Source organism: Ovis canadensis, chromosome 10 (genome assembly GCF_042477335.2).
Source record: "Ovis canadensis isolate MfBH-ARS-UI-01 breed Bighorn chromosome 10, ARS-UI_OviCan_v2, whole genome shotgun sequence".
Lineage (NCBI taxonomy): Eukaryota > Metazoa > Chordata > Mammalia > Artiodactyla > Bovidae > Ovis > Ovis canadensis.
The window spans coordinates 68,356,996-68,379,324 of record NC_091254.1 but is presented as its reverse complement, the minus strand read 5'-3'; the positions used below and the strand labels follow the sequence as shown (position 1 = coordinate 68,379,324).

Sequence of the window (22,329 nt, the reverse complement as noted above, 5' to 3'; positions counted from 1 at the left end):
CCTGGAAAACAAAGCAGTGACATGGATGGACTGGGCCCCAGTTGGCCACCTTTCTTTTCACTGCCCTGGGGAAAGTAGGGGAAAGCTTGATAAGATCCAAGGAACTGCCTGCAGACCCACCACCATCTCCCACTCTCTAGCCTGGAACTGAGGCCCGGCAGGGAGGTGGCAGGTTGATTCTCCCAAGCATCATCCCCCACCAACTCCCTGTCTTTGCACCTTGGTCTTGCCCTGGACCACAAAAAGCACCCCATTCACCTGTAGCTACCCTACTCTCATAGACTGCCTAGAGGGCAGATACCTGAATTTTATACTTCATTTAATCTCCAGTGTCTTGCCCTGGACAAGATGGGTGCTCAGCAAGTATTTGAGGAAGGAAGGTAGGGTAGAAAGTAAATGAGGGAGGGATGAAATAAATGATTTCAGAGAAAGAGCTGTCTGGAATCAAGATATCCAGCTCTACCTGGGGACAACAGGCCCTTCTGTTCGAATCTGCATCCTTTTTTAGGTAGAGAGGAGACCCCTTAAGTGATCTTCCCTCTGACCGGCCTCCTCACCGCCCCCCACCCCAATGACCCTGGCTTGCTGAACTCCCTTTTGCTCCCTGCCCTTCCCATCTGCCTTCTCTTCCTTCTTGCACACATGTATTGTTCTATGGGGTATTTTCCCAAGTGCCAGGGTACACACAGATGTGCTCTATCTAAATGGGCTTCCAATCCGTTACTGGGAGGGGTGGGTAGTGAGTTGGTAAGTGTACCCAATTAGTGAGATACTCTGGGCAAAGATCTGCCCCCCACCCCCAACTGAGCCAGTTCACTCAAGTGAACTAGGAACAAAGTCTCAACAAGAAGGTGAAGTTGGTACCCTCTCAAGAGTTGGAAGGTAAACTGAGATGGGCTTCGGGGGCTCCCCCGCCACACCGCCACCAACGCAGGGTCCATGTAGCCCCAAACCGGTGCTATTTGAATTTGTTTCCCCTGCATTCTTTGGGGTCCCTAAAAGCCACTGTTTCCCTGGCGGGAGGGGGAGACAGGATCTAGGCGGCCCCCCTCTTCGGGGCCCTTCCTCCACCCTACCCCCCTGCCCCCACCCCCGAAGGATAGCTCAGGGAAAGGCCGCCGTAGGTGTCAGGAAGGATTAAGTTAAGCCTGGACACCCGGTGCGACAACTACCGTAGACTCACTCGCTCCCTCCAGCGATGTCCTGGTCGCCGTCCATTCCCCGTAGAGATAAAGTTGCATTTAGCAGTCCCAGGGGACCGCGTAATGGATGAAAACAAGGTTCCTTCTCACACTAGCAAGTGAGCATCCTTCTTACTCCCCTCTCGAGCTGCAAGGGGGTGGGGGAGAGAGAAAGGTAGCGAGAAAAGAAAAGAAAGAGAGGGAAAAAAGCCCTGGTGACGCCTGTGGGCTGTTCTTGGAATGTGGGTAGTGAATGGGTCCGCTAAACACGCTCGCGTTGATCCAAAGAGATCCACGAGAACGCAAAATTAGGCTTATAGAAATGAATCTAATCTTTGGTGGAAATACAGATCTCATTGGTGTGAGACAGACCGGAAAGATTATCTATCTGATCTCTGCCTCCCACAAGCAGCCCCTTGCTCTCTCGCCGCAGATGCGATAACATCTGGGGTCTTATTATCACCCTGGGCAAGCGTTGAGTCCCTGGGGACTCGGGCACCTGAAACTGGGTTCCCCGGGAGCCCCTTGATCTGTCTGCCACATAAGGGCCATATAGCAGGTTGGCTAATTGATTTATTCTTCCTACGTTTTGATTTCACAATAATAAAATAAAAATAATTAAAGGTTGGAACAGAGCTTGAGTCCGGTTCTTTGAAATTTATTTGAATTAATTTTTTAATCATGCTTTTCTATAAACTGGCTTGATTCTGTCTCCTATTGAAGAAAAAAATGTGTGTGTATACATCTATTTATAGATAGATGCATATTGAAAGGGGCAAACAATCCAACACGATGTAAGGGAAAATAAAGTTCTCTTCACTATCTTATCCCCTTTTCTCTGAAGCAATTTCCTTTTCCTGGCGTTTCCAACATGAAGTGTGTGTGAGTGTGTGTGTGTGTGTGTGTGTGTGTGTGTGTGTGTGTGTACGCTGAAGCGAGGTAAGGATCCCAACTACACCCTGTAAACTATTTTTCCTTTTGATTACAAGAAGCCTCAGATCACCCGGAGCTCGTTTGAAATGTGGGTTTGTACACGGTTAAAGCAGACAAACAATAAGAGAAATGCACAATTTCATTTCAACAGCCGTTGCCTGGTAGAAAGCACACGCTCCTTGTGGCTCCTAAGTGGCTGTCACTGTCGGTGCCTGATACAGTTATATTCTCAACAACAACAACGAAGTGTGCGGAGAAAATTAAATTATATGGAAATCAATACCAGCTGACTGCTTCAAACAAATGTCTGTCACCGCGATTATTCTCCAGGAACCTATTTATAAACCATGAAAAGAAACAGGTTCTTGCAGCAAAAGACAGCACCTTCTGCATTTCTGTGTTATTTATACTGTATACAGAGGAACGCGCGGGCATAATTTAACATACAAATGCTCAGTTGTATACATTATATAACAGCTTGTTAGACGTCCCCGAGAGGAGGTGTGCCCGAGTGATGCGCATATATTCAGGGCTAGCAATCTGGGTCCGGGCGTGGAGGAGGGAGGGAAAGCACCTAGGGGCCAGCGAGCATCTTGCTTTCTCCCCCTTGAAAGGTGCCTACCCTCAGACAATAGCTGGCCCTTTTGATCTTCTCCAGACCCGCGATGGGAAAGGTGAGGCGTGCAGTGCGCATGTCCGGGTAGCTACAGGTGCATCACCTGCGCTGTCCTAGCTGGTGGTCACTATAAGAGCGGCTCCCACGCGCCGGTCGCGGCCCGGCGAGCGCGCGCGCGCGCAGACGCACGGCGCCGCCGAGAGGGAGAGCGCGCGTCAGACAGACGGAGACAGCTGATGCCTGTCAGCGCGGCTGGCCCGCAAGCTCTCGCGAGAGCTCCCCTGACCGGCCGCGAGAATTGGGGCTCAGGTGTAAGAGGAGTGCATCCCGTCGGCGCACGGGGCTAGAGCTCGCGGAGAAGTGGGATCGCGAGGCCGGTGCGCGGCGATCTGCGCGGTCAAAGGGAGCGCGGGGCGAGAGCGGCGGCGGCAGAAGCATCAGCGGCCCTCGGCGCTTGCGCCGCCTCCGCGCCGCCAGCCGCTGCGGCTGCAGCCTCCGAAGGGAGGCCGGGGGAGCCGGCTTGCGCACTTTCCCGCGGACTTTCGGAGTGTTTGTGGATATACATGCTAAGCCATCAAGATGATGTCCATGAACAGCAAGCAGCCTCACTTTGCCATGCACCCCACGCTCCCTGAGCACAAGTACCCGTCGCTGCACTCCAGCTCCGAGGCCATCCGGCGGGCCTGCCTGCCCACGCCGCCGGTAAGCGCCCCAAGCCCGCGGACCCGGCCCGCGCGCCCGCCCCCTTCCCGTCTCCGAGACGCTGCATGTCGGTGCCGATGTGTGCACAGATCCCGGTGCGGGGATTCGCGGGCGGGGACTTTTAGAAGAATCCCGCTACGAGGCAGGCTTTGTACCGTGGCGCTTAATGTCGGGTTCCCGTCGCCTCCGCCTCCGTGTCGGGCGCCGGCGATCGGAGTGGGGAGCGCTGGGGCCAGGTCTCTCGACTTCCCTCCACTTTCTCTGTCGATTTCATGCCTTGAAAAGGCGGTCTCTGTGCGTGTTCGGGTGCGTGACACGGGTCCCCGGCTGCGAGTTACATCTTCATTTCTTCTTCTTTCCCCCTCCTTTTTCGTCTTTCACGCCCGTCCCCGGAATGTGTCCCCATGCCCCTCTCTCCTCTGCATCTGCCCCCTTCTCCTCACACGCCCGTCCCTTCTCATCTGACCCCCTATCTCGTCCCCAATGTGTCCCTATTCTGTCTTTCCCGGTCTCCACTATCCCCACTCCCGTTGTTATTATTTTGGTTGCTTTGTGTGTTGCCTTTGGCTCGCTGTGCTTTCTGGCTTGTGTGGTTTTGTTTCGTGTTTTTGCTTTTCTTGTTTTGTGTTGTTGTTGTGTTTTTGTTTTTGTTTTTTTTTGGTTTGGTTTGTGTCGCCTGCAGCTGCAGAGCAACCTCTTCGCCAGCCTAGACGAAACGCTGCTGGCGCGGGCCGAGGCGCTGGCGGCTGTGGACATCGCCGTGTCCCAAGGCAAGAGCCACCCGTTCAAGCCGGACGCCACGTACCACACGATGAACAGCGTGCCCTGCACGTCCACGTCCACCGTGCCGCTCGCGCACCACCACCACCACCACCACCACCACCAAGCGCTCGAGCCCGGCGACCTGCTGGATCACATCTCGTCGCCCTCGCTCGCGCTCATGGCCGGCGCGGGCGGCGCAAGCGCGGCGGGCGGCGGCGCCCACGACGGCCCGGGGGGCGGCGGCCCGGGGGGCGGCGGCGGCGGTGGCCCTGGAGGCGGCGGTGGCGGCCCTGGGGGCGGCGGCGGCGGCGGCCCCGGGGGCGGCGGCGGGGGCCCGGGCGGCGGGCTGCTGGGCGGCTCGGCGCACCCGCACCCGCACATGCACGGCCTGGGCCACCTGTCGCACCCGGCGGCGGCGGCCGCCATGAACATGCCGTCGGGGCTGCCGCACCCGGGGCTGGTGGCGGCGGCGGCCCACCACGGCGCTGCGGCGGCGGCGGCGGCGGCAGCGGCCGGGCAGGTGGCGGCGGCGTCGGCGGCGGCGGCCGTGGTGGGCGCGGCGGGCCTGGCGTCCATCTGCGACTCTGACACGGACCCGCGCGAGCTCGAGGCGTTCGCCGAGCGCTTCAAGCAGCGGCGCATCAAGCTGGGCGTGACGCAGGCCGACGTGGGCTCGGCGCTGGCCAACCTCAAGATCCCGGGCGTGGGCTCACTCAGCCAGAGCACCATCTGCAGGTTCGAGTCTCTCACGCTCTCGCACAACAACATGATCGCGCTCAAGCCCATCCTGCAGGCGTGGCTGGAGGAGGCCGAGGGCGCGCAGCGCGAGAAAATGAACAAGCCCGAGCTCTTCAACGGCGGCGAGAAGAAGCGCAAGCGGACTTCCATCGCCGCGCCCGAGAAGCGCTCCCTCGAGGCCTACTTCGCCGTGCAGCCCCGGCCCTCGTCCGAGAAGATCGCCGCCATTGCTGAGAAACTGGACCTCAAAAAGAACGTGGTGCGGGTGTGGTTTTGCAACCAGAGACAGAAGCAGAAGCGGATGAAATTCTCCGCCACTTACTGAGGGGGGAGATGGGAGGGACCGGGCGGGGCAGAGCTGGGGGCATTTCGCCGGGAGGGGGGGGCCTTCCCCGAGCCTGCTTACCACCATCACCCTCTCTCCCCCGGATTTAGAGGGGCCGTTATCCTGCTTGCATTTGAGGAGTCCCTCCTCGAGCGCTCCTTCTCCACCTCCCCTCTGCTCTCCCTGTCCTTACCCTCCCCAGCCTAAAGGACTGGGTGCCCAGTGTGTATGCGGGAGAGTAGGGTGGAGGTGAAGGGGGAGCAGTTGGGGGAGGGGGAGTGGGGGGAAGGAAAGAGGAGACTGGAGAAGGGGGTTTGAGGAGCAGGATGGTTCTGGGGGTGAGGGTGGGGGGAGATGGGAAGGGTAGGGAAATGGACTGTTTTTGACCAGAGACACTTATCAGAATCTCCTGGGGACCAAGGGACAATGTACAAAAAAACCTACCAACCACCAAAAACTAGACAAATAAAGACAAACTAAAACAAAACAAAAGCAAAGAAAAAAAATACTTTAGAAATGTAACTCCAGAGAGCCGTATTCTGCAGCTTCATTCCGTTCCCTACCCACCCACCCACAACCCTAAGGAAGAGAAAAAAAGAGCACCACAATTATTACCACCGCCCCAACCTTAGGCACATGAACTGAGTCAAAGACCAAAAAACCAAACGAACCCGAAGGTGAAATTCTGGGTAGCAAAGCTAGTTGTTCTGTCTCTGTGTTTAATTTTCTCTCTAAGTCTTACACCCCATCCAAACCCTCTGATCTATTTTTTTCTTTTTCAATAAGACTCTTCCGATGACTGCTCTCCATTGCCAGAAAGGAAGTGGGAGCCCAGCTGAAAGGAAGGAGGAGGGGGCTGCGGGGAGTGGCTGCTTGTTTAGGTGAAGTCCAAGTTTTCCAGTGACCCAGCCTATATACTCCTGTGGCCTGATTGGTCGGTGAGGGTCTTTAGGGAGAGAGCTGACTAAAAAGCAGAATTTTAAAGGCTCTGAAATAAATATTTATTTAGGAAAATAAAACAATTGAAGCCAGGTTTTTCTCTTTCCATATGTGCTCTTATTGCTATGATCTAGAAAACAGACCATTTCAAAATAAGCTTTTCCCTCCACTCATAGAACGTGCTTGCCCTTTCATTTATTTTTCTAAGTGGCTTATTTTAAACTACTGTTTGTTTTTTTCTCTCTATTGATAACAATAGATTGATGGGGTAGCAGACAGTAGGAGAGATACTCTGACCCGTTTTCTCCACAGATCAAGACCCATCTTACTCTTCTAGGTCCCCTTTCCTTCTCTTTTGGAGAACATGAAATCATTGAAATAGTGAGAAGTTTCTGCTTTCACTTGGAGCAGGACTTGGCTGTGAGAAAATCAGCTAAATCCCAGATGAGAGAAAGACCGGTTTAAAGCCCTCCATTTATTTCAAAAGGGTCTGCATGTTGGGAGGGGGGGGAAGCAGAACAACTGTTTCATTATTATTACTATCCAAAAGTAATTTATTGCTGGGGATAAATGTTGGGTAGCAAGAACTTTAATTTGCACTATCAGTCTCCCAAATAGAAAATCATGTATAGTATTTCATAGTAATAATCAAGGTACTTTATGAACTGCTGATGGATTAAAAAGAGACAAAACAATTGAAGGTGGTTAGGTAAAATGCCTGCTTGGTGCACAAGACACCCTTGATCTTGATTGGGTGGAGATGGTTTATTACCATCCTTTAATAAGAACTAAAAAAACTGAGAACAAATAAGAAAAGAAACAAGACTGAAACCATGCATGATCTGAAAGGTGCAGGAAGAAACACAACTAGATCTCACTCTGGTTAGGCATTATTTATTTAATTATGTTGTATATCATTGTTTGCAGCGCAAACATTCTATGCATTTGAAACTGAGCACTAAACTGGGCTAGCTTTCTGATAGACCGTTTTGTGGATAGTGTGATATCACAGTTGACTGCCTGTTTTCACCAAAAACACAACATTCTTGTCATATTCTTGTATTTAGAGGAAAAGGAAAAAAGGAAGATTACTGTAAATATTTTCTTGAACGCACACACTCACACAGTGGTTACAAACTGCCAGTGTTAATCTTGAAATGCCTCACGGATTGATCTACCTGTCCATGGATGTCTGCTGAGCTTTTTCCTTGGTTATGTCTTTGCTTTATTATCTTTCCCTCCTCCCTTACCAGAACCACTTTTGTGCACCAGAATACAACAGAGAGATATGTCCCAGTACACTTACAAATAAAACATAACTGAAAGAAGAACAGTTTTATGATTTGGGTGCATTTTTGTGTTTATACTGGGCCAAGTCCCAGTAGGGCCGGTCAACAAATGAGACTCAATTCAACCAAAAATACAGGGAAGGGGAGGATGTTTAAGTTGGGGGGGGTGGGCATGAAAAGGGGAAAGGATGAGAATAATGTATTTTTCTGCTGAATCAGAATTCACTTTCAGATAACTCATGTGAAAGTGGTGCTCTTGAATAAAATGAATTCTATATTAGTTGTCTGTGTTTATCAAAGTTTTGTTTTGTTTTGTTTTTCTCTTCTAACTGCAGAATCTCTTCAAGCACAGCCCTCACTTCAGAGGGGTGGAAGGTAATAAATAGCCAGGCACCTTCAAAATATTTGAATCAGGATTCAGGGGCAGAGGCATTTGGAGGTTTATATGTATTGTTCTAGCCTAAAAAAACGTTTCTAAGAAGATGTTGTAACTAAGTAACTTTTCTTTGGAGGTTAACATAAATAAAAACCATCCACTGATCTGTCTAGCCATGGTGTCAAATGCCTCTGTTCATTTGGAACTTTAGTGTGCCACCTACTGCTCCAGAGGGATTAAGATTCCCTATTGGTGACCTGGGACTAGATCAGATGCCAAATGTATCAAGTTTCTTAATAGCTAGGCTTATATCTTCTGAAGTCATCCCACTTTAGCCAAATCTTTTTAATTTCACTGGCAAATCTGTGAAACAAAATGCTTGATGTTCAAAAAAAAGAAGAGTACATTTTTAAAGCTGTGATTTAAAACAGTTGTTAAATGTTTTTTTTTTAAAAAGCATTAGAGGTATTTTTAAAAATAGATCTCTTCCATCAAAATTGATTTGTTTCTGTTATTAACTTGAAATGTCATCAAAGTTTTAATTAAAATGCATTTGTTTTTTAAAATGTTATTTTATAGAAAAATATGACCAGATCTCATTGTTAGAAAACCAGGAATGAACAAATAGATTTACAAAGGCTGTTTTTTTTTCAGTCTGCCCCAAATGGAAATGTTGCAGACAGATATATTTGTATTATATAATGATGATCAATGTATGTAATAAGAACCTAAGCATTGTTCTGTATTAAGTAAAATCTTTCCCAAATAAAGAGAAGACAATATTATGTTAATAAGACAGATCATGGAAATACAGGCTTTACAGAGTTTCCTATTTTACGTAGTAGGAAACTCTGCAAAACAAGAAATGTCTTGCTCTATAGTAAGTGAATCTGTGTACTGTCCCAAGCAATAATAAGACTATTCTAAGATACACTTAACTGTCAATCCATGAAGAAACAAAGAAGCAAACAAATGTCCTCCTGGAGAGAGTGCTATGGCTTGCTACTCAGTGGTAGTTAACCTTTCAAAGTTTTCTGGTTCTGAAGAGCAGAACTTCAAGCAAATTCCTGCACCAGTCGTTGAGTGGAAATGGTGGTTCTTTTAAATAATCTCAAAATAAGTTGGAGAGAGTGGGAAAATTGTGCTGTGCTTGCATTTCAGCCTCTCAGGAAATCCAGGCGGAGGTGGAGTAGGAAAGGTAAAAGTAAACATAAAATGCATCTGTTACATTTAAGTCATCCATTCGTTTTAAATTTCCTCTTTTACCCCGTCCTAGTTCTGGGTCCCGCTCCTTGTGTCGGTCTAGGTAATGATGTCCTTAAGACGCTTCAGCTAACTTTTGAATAGATTTTTGTTTAATGCGTGTTCTGAAATTGCTCTCAACTTCTCTTACACTCTCATAAATAAACCGTAGGCACTCACTGCCGTGACTGTATCGATGTTTAATTTCTTGTGACATTAAGATGACTTCGGTCCCGTTCCTACACAAGGCTGCGCCAAAGGTCCAGGACTCACCTGGCCAGCTCCCGCCTTTAACCCCCCCGCCCTGTCGCCCTGGTCTTTCCTGCCAATCTTGTCTGCAGCATCCCTACCCCGTCTTTCACTTGGATGGGTTTTCATTCTCTAATCCATGAAGTTGAAATTGTGACTTTTGACCTGGCTAAAAGCAGCGTTCCCCACCCCATTCAAATGGTCTTGGCGGCCGGCGAGGTGACAAAGGTGATGATCACAAATTAGTCTCTGGTGTGGGTGAGCTGATGGGTGTTCCTGCCGCTGCAGTCTTAGCCCCAGTCCTCGCGAGTTGGGTTTCAAAGGAGAACGCAAGCTTAATTGATTTTTTAAAAATAGCAGCCAAATTCTAAATCTCACGAGGGGACCTCTTTCCCACCTGCGAGATAAGTCTTGTCGCAGTAATTACGTTATTTAATATTTGATCAAACCTTTGTGCCACCGCAGTTGACGGGGCCGGGCCGCCTCCCGCCCTCGCGGGGCAGCGGGCAAGCGGCGAGGCCCGAGCCGGGCCGGGAATGTGCAGTGGGGGCGCCCGGCAGTCCCGCTCGGGTCGGTTTGTCCTTTGAATAATTCATGGCCTGAGAGTTCTGGAAATTAATAAAATGAATGATAACAAGAAGCTAATTAAAAACTTTCGTAATTGTCTAGTCAGCTTGGTGGGAGACTGGCAGCCCTCCCTCCCCCACTCCTCGAAATCCCGTGGCTCCGCAGGGCCGGGGGGCGCGGGCCCGGATGGGCCTCGAAACGCGAGCGGACAAACGCTCCTCTTGCTCCGGGAGTGATTTCAGAGGCGGCCCCGTGATGCTGCTCCCTCCCCTCCAGCCCCCTTTGGCATCCTGTCCGCCTCCCCGCTGGACCTTGGAGCGGGTGGATTGGCGGGGACCTATTCGAACCTCAGGCAGAGCTGTGCCAGAATCTGTGATCCACTCTCCCCGGAACCAGGCAAGGTCCCCGTTCTCCCTAGAAACACTCCTTCCACCCGGGCATTCCGCGCGGGGCATCCCAACGCGCGAGGCATGCGGGCGGCGGCCGAGCGCCCAGAGTACGCTGGGTCTGCGCCCCTCCGCCGCCGGCCGCCACTCGGGTCCCGAGGCTTCCAGATGCCCGAGGCCGTAGCTCCCCTCGGACGGCGGGAGAGCCACCGCCCACGGGCCCCGGCCGGGACTCAGCCAGGCCGTGTGGGTGACCCGAGCAGGTCAAACGAACGAGTCCCCGGCGTCCGGCGGGCGTGCGCGTGCGTGACCGGCAGGGTGCGGACCGCTGGGAGCGCCGGGCGGACCCGGCGCGCCCCGGACGTGCACCGGGCGCGCTGAGCTAGCGCATGCGCAGTGCGTGGGCAGAATCACCTCCGAGAATTGCGCTGGAGTTCAGCAGCTGGTAATTAAACTCCCCCGGAATATTCTTTCCCACCCTGTAAGAGCTTCTGAGGGCGTCCTGCGAGAATAGGGGAATAGACTAGTCTCTCAAAGAGATTGAAAAGACTCCCCTCCCCACTGTTTGCCTAAAGTCAACAGACGTCTTAAACACCGCAAAACTTTCAAAACTGGTCGACATTTTTGTAAAAAAGCGGGGAGCAATAAGGTCTCGGTCTCTGTTTTGCTGTTAGGATGCACCCAGCAAAGTCCTGCTACTAATTTGACCTTATTAGGGAAGAATTTATACCGGGCGCGGAAGGAAGGTTGGCCACTGGGCATTCGTCCCGGAGGATTCCGTGGAGTTCTGGATTGAAACACGGAAGATGAAAATTTCGGGCCCGAGAGGTGCTGGCTAAGCTCAAGTAGAGGGACCAGTGTTCAGTTCCTGAGCCCCAGGGTTGGGGCGAGGAGCGCCCAACCCCAACCCGAGTGCCCAGGAGGTCGCTTCTCTCCGATTTAGAGAGGATAGGAAAAAGAGAAGGGAAAGTAAGGAAGCCTGGAGAGAAGTGGCAAAGGAGGGATGCAGGAGAAAGAGGCAGACTCCTTGCATTGATTAGGTAAATCGAATTGCAAACGAAGTTTGGTAGCTTTGATGCCTGGCTTTAGGGCAGCGTAACGCATGCAAACTTTTGTAGGCATGACCAGAATAAAGCAAAGTGTTGACAATTTCCAACCTTGGAAATTCTCTTGCAAGAGTCTCCCCCCCCGCCCCAAGTGTTGACAATAAACATTTAATGAATGCAGGGATCTGGTTGTCTCCAGTCAGTGTCTGAATCCTTTAAGCAGACCATTAGCACGGCTTCTTCTACTTCAAACATCGCGCGCTACACTCTAACATTACATACATGTAAAAATACAAAGTGTGAGACAAATAATGTGTTTATACGGATATCTTAAGTGGTCTGCAGTAGTTCTGATACCCCCTGTACTTATTAACGGAAACTAATTCATTGTAGAGTACTCGCGCTTAAAAAAAAATGTTAAATACAGTTAATGCAATATTAATCGCCCTTTGGTGATATAAAATGCAATATTTTCAGGCAGCTATCGAGCTTTTCTAGAAGAGCTGATGAAAAGAGTCACAGCTGAATAGTGGAGAGAAAAAGCCCGGTATTTATTGCTTTTGTTTGGCTTTTGGCTACAGAGACAGGAACCTTCTAATGGGGTAAGGACATTTATTTTATCTGCAATCTATTGCTGTGAGAGCAGGGGCGGCAGATGGGGCTGGTGCGATAGTCACAGTGTAATTTAGAGCAAATCCTAATAACTAATAATGATTTATGTTAATTTTGATCACTTACGAGACTTTACCAAGGCGTTGTGATGAAAGAAAGGGAAAGAAAGAGAAGCAGAATGTGATAGGGAGCTCTGAGGCTGAGACTGGAGCTCAGCTACCCTGCTTAAAATGTATTTTATGAGTTAGCAATGGAAAAAACAGGCATTTTAAAAAGCAGGTAGGATCCGTTTGACTCTGGGCAGAGGTATCTCCCGGGGGCTTTCATTTCTTCTGAAAAGATACCTAAATGAGAGGAACCATGACGCCTTTGAGGGAGTTTCTCTTTCATCCCACTTTTAAAGAACACAGATACGGTTCCAATTGTTTCATTTGCTTATATTCAACTAAGAGGTTGTGTGTGTGTATGTGTGTGTGTTCGCTCGCGCGCGCTCGCGCGCGCGTGTCTGAATTTGTAGGGGAATCAAATGTGTGAAAGGCGTTAGTACGCGCCGGGGTCTTCCTTCCAAAGTGTAATCAGAGCCCGAGGTTTGAAAGCAGATTTAGTGCCTAAGAACACGCTCTTGTAGCTCCGTCGCCACGCCTTATGCAAAAGTTTGATTACTGAGTGATTAAACAGGTTGCCTTTTCTTAATCTTCACTTCCCGTCTGATGTTTGTTTGTCTAGAATCAACTTTGGGGAAGCTTTGCCTTTTCTGCTTCCTGTCTTTCCCCTCCCTCAAGGAATCCCAGGGCTTTTAAACTTAAAAGTGCTTCCCCTTCTCCTCATCCTCCGGGTTACGTGGCACGGGTTCAGAACCCCGGGGGCTGCCAACAGGACGCAGTTCTGCACGGGAACAGGCGATTTTCGACTGCCACGCAGTGCGATGCAGAGGGTCGGAGCGATTTTGAAAGGGAGGGTGCGTCTTGCTCGTGGCAATTTACTTTTTTGGTTACCTTTTTGCGCGTTTCAACGCCTCGAGGCTATAGTTTGAAAGTAAAACAGCATCAAAGCACCTCCTTATTAGCTCTGTATTTGAGAAATCCGAAGATGAAACTACCTAAAAGGTTTAATAGGGCGGAACAGCATTTATTTGCCAAGCAAACAGCCAGAGTACAGTTCAAAAGGGGTACAGCGGTTTATCAGCAGGAGGCTGGAAGGAGAAGAACGTTGAGTAAAGGGAATTTCAAGCTTCAGTTACGATGTTAAAGTGAAATAAATAAGCTTCAAGTGGGATGGCTGCTTTGATTTTGAGTATCATCTCCCTCGCCAAAATTGTATACATACACACGTGTATACATTATGTGTGTGTGTATATATATATGTTTACACATATATGTACATCCTAGAGGCTTCCTCCACCTTTCAGAGTTATTGTCAAGACTTTGTAACTTTAGGTTTTGTAGAGCAATAATAGTAATCTTTCCAGGAATTTGATCTGCAGATGTATTTAAAATATAATCACATCTTTTAAAACCCAAGGTTTCATCACTATCTTCCCCTTTCTTATTTCAAGGCTACAGATGTAAAAATGCGCTTAATTTCATCTACTAGGGGAAAACACCAAGCTACATGATTAAGAGCTGTTCCTTTCCTTAACATTATGCTGTATTTTGTTTTCACTTTTGAATCGTCTCTATCAGTAACTGTATTGTTATTGTATTGTTAGTATTCCCAATATAAAGAGGACTTTAAACAAAATAAATCTTTAAACAAAATAAATCCAAGCAGCTGATGTTGCCTGTTTACTGATAATACTCAGGAGCTGGTGCGTGTTTGTGAGCTTGAAGCTGCGCCTCCACGTGCATATCTCTATACAAACATTTTTTTTTTTTTACTGTATTGTACTAAGCACAATTTTTTTTACTGTTGTTGAGTGTGGTGGAGTCATATCTCTCAACTGTCTTCTGGTTTTGCCCCAGAGTTTCATTCAGCACCAGGAGCAACTCCCTTAAAATTGAAGAGTGGTGCATTATTGAAACTCTCTATCAAACAGCTCTGGGGTGCAGCCTTTCTGAACATGCTGGCTCTAGATGAGGTCTGACTGTCTGACTGCACATAAGCCCCTAATATGTTAATGGCCGTAGGGGATGCCTAAGGTACTATCTCAAGCTGCTTCGAACACCATATGTCAGGCCGTTAGCCACATGGATCTATTAATCAAAAAGAGCTGGAGAGGGAGAAGAGGGTCTTGAAAAGGGAGCGAATGAAAGTAATGGGGGAGGGAGGAGAGGGAAAGAGAAAGCATTTAAAACCCCCCATCATTTGTGTTTCTTATTGAAAAATGAACGAAAATAACTAAAGACTCATCCACTGCAGATTTCCTTTCTGTCAAGTTAAAGATGGTTCATAAATCCCTACCACAAGATCTTGAATAGTATCTAGTTCTATTAATATAGAAGTTAATTTTACCTGGAGAGTCCTATTTAGAGTTGCTTTATTGCAAAACTTTTATAAGCAAGACTCTTGATACAAAAAGTTATTTTTGCTATGTAAGTTTGTTTTGTAGATGAACTTTATTAAAAATAGTAGGAGAGGTGGAATGAGGCAAATGAGTGTTTAGGGGATAGAAGGGGGGCCAGAGAGGGAGGTGTCTGGAGAATTTGTAATGAATATATAATTCATCTATGTGTATCTGCACTGACAGTAGAGTTTGCTCCACCTTTAGTTCTTCTGATAGTACATGTAAACTGTTTACATTTTTATCCCTTCTTTTAAGCTGGCTTTATGATAAATGAAATTGCAGAGTCTACAGGGTGCAAAAAGTAATTCTTTTCAGAGGAGAGGAAATAGGAAAACATTTAAAACTCCCTTATTTCTCACTTTTGGTTTATTTACAATTATCTCTGCCCCTTGAATATTTTAAAATAATTTCAGTTAGATAAATACTTTAGAAAGTTTGCACAATCTTAGGTACTCAACATGGAGATGGCATACATGAAAAAGTACAGTAAGTCTATTAGAAAAATTTAGATTTTTTTCTTGAAGCAGTGAATATGTTTGTCATGTGCCACAAACTTAGAACTTTTAGGGAAGTGAAATGAAAGTGCTGATTTTAAAATGTCAGAACTCTCAGAAACAGCAGTAAGAGGAAAACAGAGACACTTAGATTTCTTTTCATGTGTTACCTAGAGATAGAGAAAATATAAAATCAGATGTTCATTTAGGTATCATTATTTTCTAAATTGATAGTCAATGATTATGACCCATGTGAAGACTCAGTTTCTGGATTATCCATTTTTAATTTACAACCTGTAATTGAAGATATGATTTAAGAAAGAATACCCTGAATATGATTTTTAATGTTGCCATGATAGTAGGCTGATACTAAAGTATTTATAGGATAGTGAAATGCCTGAAAAATTTACTCATCTTAGGTTTAAATGTCTATATCTATATGCAGGTGATTGACTATTTATATATATTGAGAACAAAGATTATTCACTCATTCCACAAACTCTCTGTCATTAACAGATTCATAGCACTCTATATATTGGACGTGGAGAAGAGACAGGCAGCGAAATGTTCTTTTTTATGATTTAAAAATACATTAAAGAAGATACTTGTGAGACTGCTCAGTGATAAACAAAAATATAAATGATACGTTACATTATTTAGAGTATGTAAATAGAGTACTTTGTACTGTGTGTTAGATTGGATATATTACATTTTTTTAAAATTTCACAAATGCACCTATTTGTGTTCATATAGAAATAAGTCTACAGTTATAGAGAAATGTTAATATTGTTAGGTGCCTTTGATTAAAAACACCCATTAGGTTGTTTGGTTTGCTTGAAAAATCATCTATAAGTCTTTCAGTAAAAGAAAAAAAGAAGCATTTAGAACATAGAGAATTGTCTTGTAGAGAACTGCAGTCAGTCTGTAAATATGAGGGCTTCTAAAGCACTGTATTTCACTCAGGAGATGATGAATACATAAAGTCAGATCATCCTGAATCTCAAGAGTAGTTGCATACAGAGAAACACTTATTATCTTTAAATTTTGGTGCATGCCACACGAGCCTTCGTTTCCTTCCCTGTAGTTAAAAGGTAGCCCATATATCTGTCGCATTGGGTTTCCAAAGACTCGTAACTTAATTCCTTCAGGCTATTCATCAGCACAGTAATTAAACTAGCAAATGGATGTAAATAAAGTGAAATTGGTTTCATGACAGATGAGGCGAAGAGGCCTCTGACATGAAACGAGGCAGGACAATAATGATTTCGGCAGCATTGGGCTACGGAAAGAACGCCAGCTGGATTTATTAGATGCTGCAAGTGATTTGCTGGAAGCGGGCAAGACATGAGCACTCTTTAATTTGACAGGAATTTTGCATCCTAAAGAGCATATTGAAATATAAATCCAGAAACAAGTTCAGGCAAACTGTAAACAGATGTATTATTGGACTGAAGGTACTGTTCAGTTTTAAAAAAGGAAAAATGGATAACTACAACCTGACCCCCACCCACCCACCCTGTAGTAGAGCTTCAATTGCATAACTTATTACCTAGTCCTGGAGAGTGACAAAATAATTATGAAACATTCTTTTCTATTTATGAATTCTATTGCTACTTCAGGGCTAGCAATTTTGTATTTCCAGGTTTATTTACTTAGGAAAACAGCTAATACAATGGATGATTTAAAAACCAGCATTATAAAAACATCTGTAAAAATTATGTATGGGTACATGCATACCTGGAAGGGGAATATGACAAACTGGGAGAGAAGCCCCCAGATGGGCAACTTATTTTACAGAGTGCAATTATTACTGCATTTAAATAAAATCTGGGATAAAGATCTGGTACCAGCTTATTGCCTCTAGCAGTCTGTGCCGGGATACCCAGAAAGCAAATTTCTGGCTACAGAAAGAATTGTCTTAAGCCCTTGATCACACGAAGCTTTAAAATCAAATATAGATTTGTCCTTGCAAAATAAGCAGGTCCATAGATTAGGGGGAGTCAAACCATAGACGAAAATTGAGAAACAAGAGAAGGAGAAGGTGTAAGGAATGAGTTCTTGGCTGACTCAACAAGACTTAAATGTAAATTGAGTCACCAATTCCACTACAATAAGACAGTCACACGTAGAATAAATAAAAGGCAGATTTTCACACTAGGAGCAGATTAGCCCCTTCTCCATGAAAAGAGAAGAAATGAACTGCTTTATGCTTAAATATAGTCTCAATTATTTAAGCCCCCTTTCATAAGCAAAAGCCTTCCCTTCCCACAAGATTCACGCAGGATTTTTAGCACCGTGGCTAGCTCCCGGGAGGAATGGGGCGGGGGTACGGGTGGGGGGTGGAGGCCAGGGGCGGGGGAATAGGAGGGTAGCCATTGACCCAGGAAAGGTGAAATCTAAATACTTATGAATTCTAGGGGCGGTTTAATTATTTAGCAGTGGATTCAGATCCACGAGCGGGATACCAACGTGGCCCAAGTTCTCAAATCTTTTGGAAAGCTATGTTTTAAAGGAAGAGATAGGGCGGGGTGGGGGTGGGGCGAGGAGAGGAGAGTAGGTTATTAAAACTGTTAATGAAAATCAGATCTTTCAAAAAACTAAACACAGACTGCATCTCGCTATTGGAAAATAGTGGGTGACTTTCAGGCCACGAAGGAATTTATAATAAAACTCAATTGGCTTTTCCCCCAAGCCTGTCTTTTTTTTTTTTTTTAAACAGGAAAAATATGCCTAATTATTTTAAAGTTCTTTTCCAATCGTTAGGCATAAGCAAGTCCTTTAATTATAATACAGTCTGAATAGGGGGAGCATATGGAGGAGAATGTCAAGAAGAGGGTGCCAGGGCAGAGCCTCAGAAATCTGTATTCATTTCGGGCTCTTATTTGTTCAGTAATCTCTACCATCATAACTAAATCTTGAAGCACTGATGTAGTTCGAGTTGTTGTTGACTTAACGTCAAAATTCAATCACTGGGGGTTTTGCATCAGCCGGGCTACTTATTTGTCTAATAAATCCGTCATTTTGTAAGAAAAATATTTGAGCAGCCGTACTTGACCTCTTGGTATCCACAAGTCACATTTATTTCTCCCAGTTTACAAATGCAAAATCGAGATGATCATCTAATGCCTGGAGGAACTGTGTTGATTTCTGATTGGATTTTAGATGGAAATGTCTATTTTAAATACCTTGTGATTAAATTGTACATATAATAGAATCCATGCATTTTAAGCTGATTCCTGCTTGGAAATTTAACAACCCGCACTGCTAGTCACACATACCGATGCCAAAAAAAAAAAAAAAAACCCACCCACAAAATATCAAACTCATCTTTTCCAAACAAACACTTAAATTCAGCCTCAATTGTAAAAATCAGGGTCTTATTTTTTCTTCAAATAGCTCTCATGTGGTTGGATTTCCGCGCCCCCCCCCCCCCCCCGAAAAATGCTCTAATTCCTGGAGGGTAGGGCTTCATTATCTCAATTCCAGAGAGAGAACACTTAGGAGAATTCATGGCTGGCACTTCAGTCTCAGGGCAGCAGTTTCAAGCGTACTGCTAGACTGTAGCTAGGGTCCTAGGACGTCCACATCTACATTTAAGAACATTATTAGTCAAGGAAAAGAATGTGATATGTTCGGTTGAATTAATTTTATCCTCCGACGTAGCAATGCGTTTGGAGATTACTTTAAAATATGTGTTCCACTCCCACCCGATCTTAGTGCCAGGCCCCTTCACAACTCGAGAATCTTTCATAAGTCTTAGGCAAAGACGCAAAGGTCTATTGGAGAGTTTCTCTGTGTAGTGTGTGGGAGAATGAGTCACCACCAGGATCCCATCTGTTTTATCAAAGTGCTTGACTGGAAATGGATGGCTTCAGAATCAGACCGAAGAACTGATTTGGTCAGCTGGGGATGAGATTGGGCTAACTGAGGCCTTGAACCCTATAACCGAACGCATGTATTTATCCACGAGGCGTGTCCTGCGCATGCAGTCCCTCCGGCTCAGCGGGGATGAGAGGGGTGAATGTACTGCTGGCTGTGCCTTGGTTGAGAGAGGAGCAGGACCTGGTAACTCATTCAAGTTTTGGACCCTCTTTGTTTTCGACCCCATTTACTTTCTCGCCTGCGTGTGTGTGTATTATACAATAACTAGGAGATGCCATTCAAACTTGTTTGTATCTGAAACCGTCCTGATCATCGACCCCATACACAAGGGAATTCAAGCCCGAAGCGGCCAGTGCATGGGGAGGGTCCCTGAGCCCCTGCAGCCTCTGCCCTGGGTTTCCCTCCCTTGGAACCCCGCGTGGGTTCCGCCTGAGTTTACTGTTAGTATTTTTCCCTCTCCTGCCCAGTTTACGCTCAGGATCCCCCGAGGCTTCTCTACGGTAGTGACGAGAGGGGTGCTCTTCTCCAACATCTCGGCGCTCCCCTGCCCGGGCGGCCCGAGAGCTGGATTCCCTGCGCCGGGCTCTGGCGCCCAGTCTACGCCCGGCCGCTTGCAGCCTCGGAGATGGGTTCAGGGATGGGTCCGTCGCGACCTTCTAGCCCGGGAAGAGTGTCCCGGATGTGCTCCCGCTTGTGCTCGTTTCCCCGTGAGATCTGGCGGGGTCGCTAGTGAGCAGCGGCTTTCCTGCCTCAAGTTGGCAGTGATCCTGCGCTTGCTCCCTAAGCTTCGCGGGTGCCTGTTACTGACCAGTGGTAGAAGGCAGCTGCGATCCGGGAAACTTCCTGCAGTATTCATTTCTGAGGCTTTCTCATACACATTTCACTTCCATTTCCAAACCTGCCCTCTCAAACATTGATTACTTCATTTCCCCCCTCATTGGAACTTGAGGCATTTAATATATTCAGAAAGATACTGGGAAGAAAGCAAAAACACCCTCAACTGTAGACCCACTCTCGGTGAGAGAGGACCAATCTGCATGACCCTACTCCCAGTTCCAAGGCTTGTGGAGGAAGGATGGACTGGATTATATCTCTGTGGTTTATGCCAGTGGGTCTTGCTGGTGAAATTCCAGAATGAGAAGGGGAAGGAATCCTTCTTTTATTATGTGATGAAATTGGGCCGACTGAACTGGCAAATTTGTTCAAGATTTTTTTTCTGTAGTGAAAATGTAGTGATGGGGTTTTTGAGGTCATGTCTCAATCCTGTCCTTCTTCCACCTTCCCTTCAGTTATGAAGAAAAACAGAGGAGGAGATGTTCCTAGTGGTCCGGGGGCTGTCTGGCTCCTGGCTGATTCTCTAGTTTGCCTTCAGATGTGGAATTCTGAGGGAACTCTATTCCTTGTGTGTGGTTAGGCTAGGGAGACATGAAAAGTGTCTAGGAAGGCCCAGCTCCCTGGGCTTTGTTGCTGAACAAAGTTTGGGCAGGCCTCTTTTGGCTCTCAGATACTTCTCCAGCCCCTGGAATATTACAGAAGGAACTTCTACGTCTCCATGGGTTTCCTTCGGTTTCCCACAGGTAGTCACTCTATCAGAAGCTGGAATTAAGTGCAAGAAGGTAGTCGTGTCTGGTGGGATAGTTAGAAGAGTTATTGTTATTGTTCAGTTGCTAAGTTGTGTCTGATGCTTTTGTGACCCTATGAACAGCAGCGCACCAGGCTTCCCTGTCCTTCCCTATCTCCCAGAGTTTGCTCAAACTCATGTTCATTGAGTCGGTGATACCATCCATCTGTCTCCCCCTTATCCTCCTGCCCTCAATCTTAATAAGGGAAAAATATTTCAGAAAGAGATACAGTTTTAAATGCAGGTGATCCTATCCTTGCAAATGTATTAGACATCATTTCTTAGAGAAACGTTTGGAGGATTTAAAAATACTCAAGGCTTCTACCTATAGTAGGGTTTTGATGTTAGCTTTTACCTGCATGAAGTACTGACAAATTTGTGAACTTTTTAATGAGAACAAAACTGGAGTGAAAAGGAGGCAGTACTTTGGCAGTTTGAAAATATTAATGTTAGCTTACGGAAATAGATGTACTACACTGTAGTTATTAGCAACTTATAAAATCTTAAATCAATACAAATTAATTTAATTATGATTTGTAATTGCATTATGCATGATCAATTTGAAACACTACATTAAAGATAATTAGAGCTGGGCGCCATCACTTGTCACTCCTCTAATAGCTTAATGAAAAGGAATGTCATGTACCACCTTTGGGTTAAATCTGTAAATTAGGATAAATGCTTGTTTTCCAATAAAAATGTGGTAAAATAATTGTACTTTTAATAGACATTTTTATGACTCAATTGTGAATGTATAATGGATTTTTGGGAAGAATCGTATTATTATTTTTTTCTGTGGACCTTGTTAAGTATTTATTAGGGTTGATTGAGCTGTCAGTGTTCTTTTCAGGATCAGACCTCGAGGATTTGAATGAAGACTAACTTTTATGTAAAAATATCATGCTGTCCTCGAAGCTCGTGCCAAGAGGTCACTGCAGATGGAGGTCCTAACTTAGCATAATGGGTTTAACATTTCCATGACATCATCAGGGAATCTGAAAGGAGTCTAAGGATAATCAGAGTGGTCATTCAGAAGAACAGTAAATATTTTATGAGGATATATAGAAGACAGGAAAGATGGTCAGAAAGGTGATTCTGAGCTCCTTAGAGTTCTGTCAAAGAGGCTTCTCAGTTACTTGAAGTTAAAAGAGCCACTGCATATTCTTATATTAGTGAGACCCTTTCCAGATCTCAGAATAGGACTCAGATCAGGTATTAGTTTGAATATGATTATTTTTGTTCCTGAACCCTTCGTATTTTGTTGAGCCACCTGTAGTTATCCTTTATATGCTTGCAAACAGGAAAACATATTTTAAAACATTATTTTAGTTTGTTGATTTCCCAATATCATCTAGCTCTGCAAGCCAGGTTCTTTACATTTAGAGTGATAATGGAAATTACCAGAAGCATACCAGAAGTGCTTGTCAGTTAGATGAATTCAGTAAACTCTATTAATTATTTGTTTTATTTTTTGCCCTTTACTGAATACAATATTTTAATTTGTAGCATTGCTACAGGTGTTTAGATGGGATTTACTTTACTTCACCACTGAATTTCTACTTCCGAAACCAGGCAGACATCGAATATATCTCTGTCTCTCTCCATTTAGAGAGTGAGAGAAGAAACAAGAAAAAAAATCTATGAAATGCATGATTCAGGGTATGAAATATCTCTAAATTATGATCATTTTGTTTCCTGCCAGATTTTACTTGAAAGAAATAAGCTTATTTTGTTATTTGAAAAGTAGACACATCCTCTTTTTTCCAGAATATGTTGAAGTACACTTGCTCCAATTTTTTTGTTTTTTGTGTTTATCACACTTTATATTAATTGCATTAAATGTCTGACGTTAACCATTAAAATGGG

General features: G+C 45.7%; 1 protein-coding gene across 1 annotated transcript; it reads left to right on the top strand.

The window, feature by feature from the left end:
* Positions 1-3,298: 3,298 nt before the first annotated feature.
* On the top strand, positions 3,299-7,759 carry POU4F1 (POU class 4 homeobox 1). Its single transcript, XM_069602135.1, has 2 exons — positions 3,299-3,432; positions 4,115-7,759. Exons 1-2 carry the CDS (start codon positions 3,310-3,312, stop codon positions 5,255-5,257), a joined length of 1,266 nt encoding a protein of 421 aa, XP_069458236.1. The 5' UTR covers positions 3,299-3,309; the 3' UTR covers positions 5,258-7,759.
* The last annotated feature ends 14,570 nt before the right edge of the window (positions 7,760-22,329 follow it).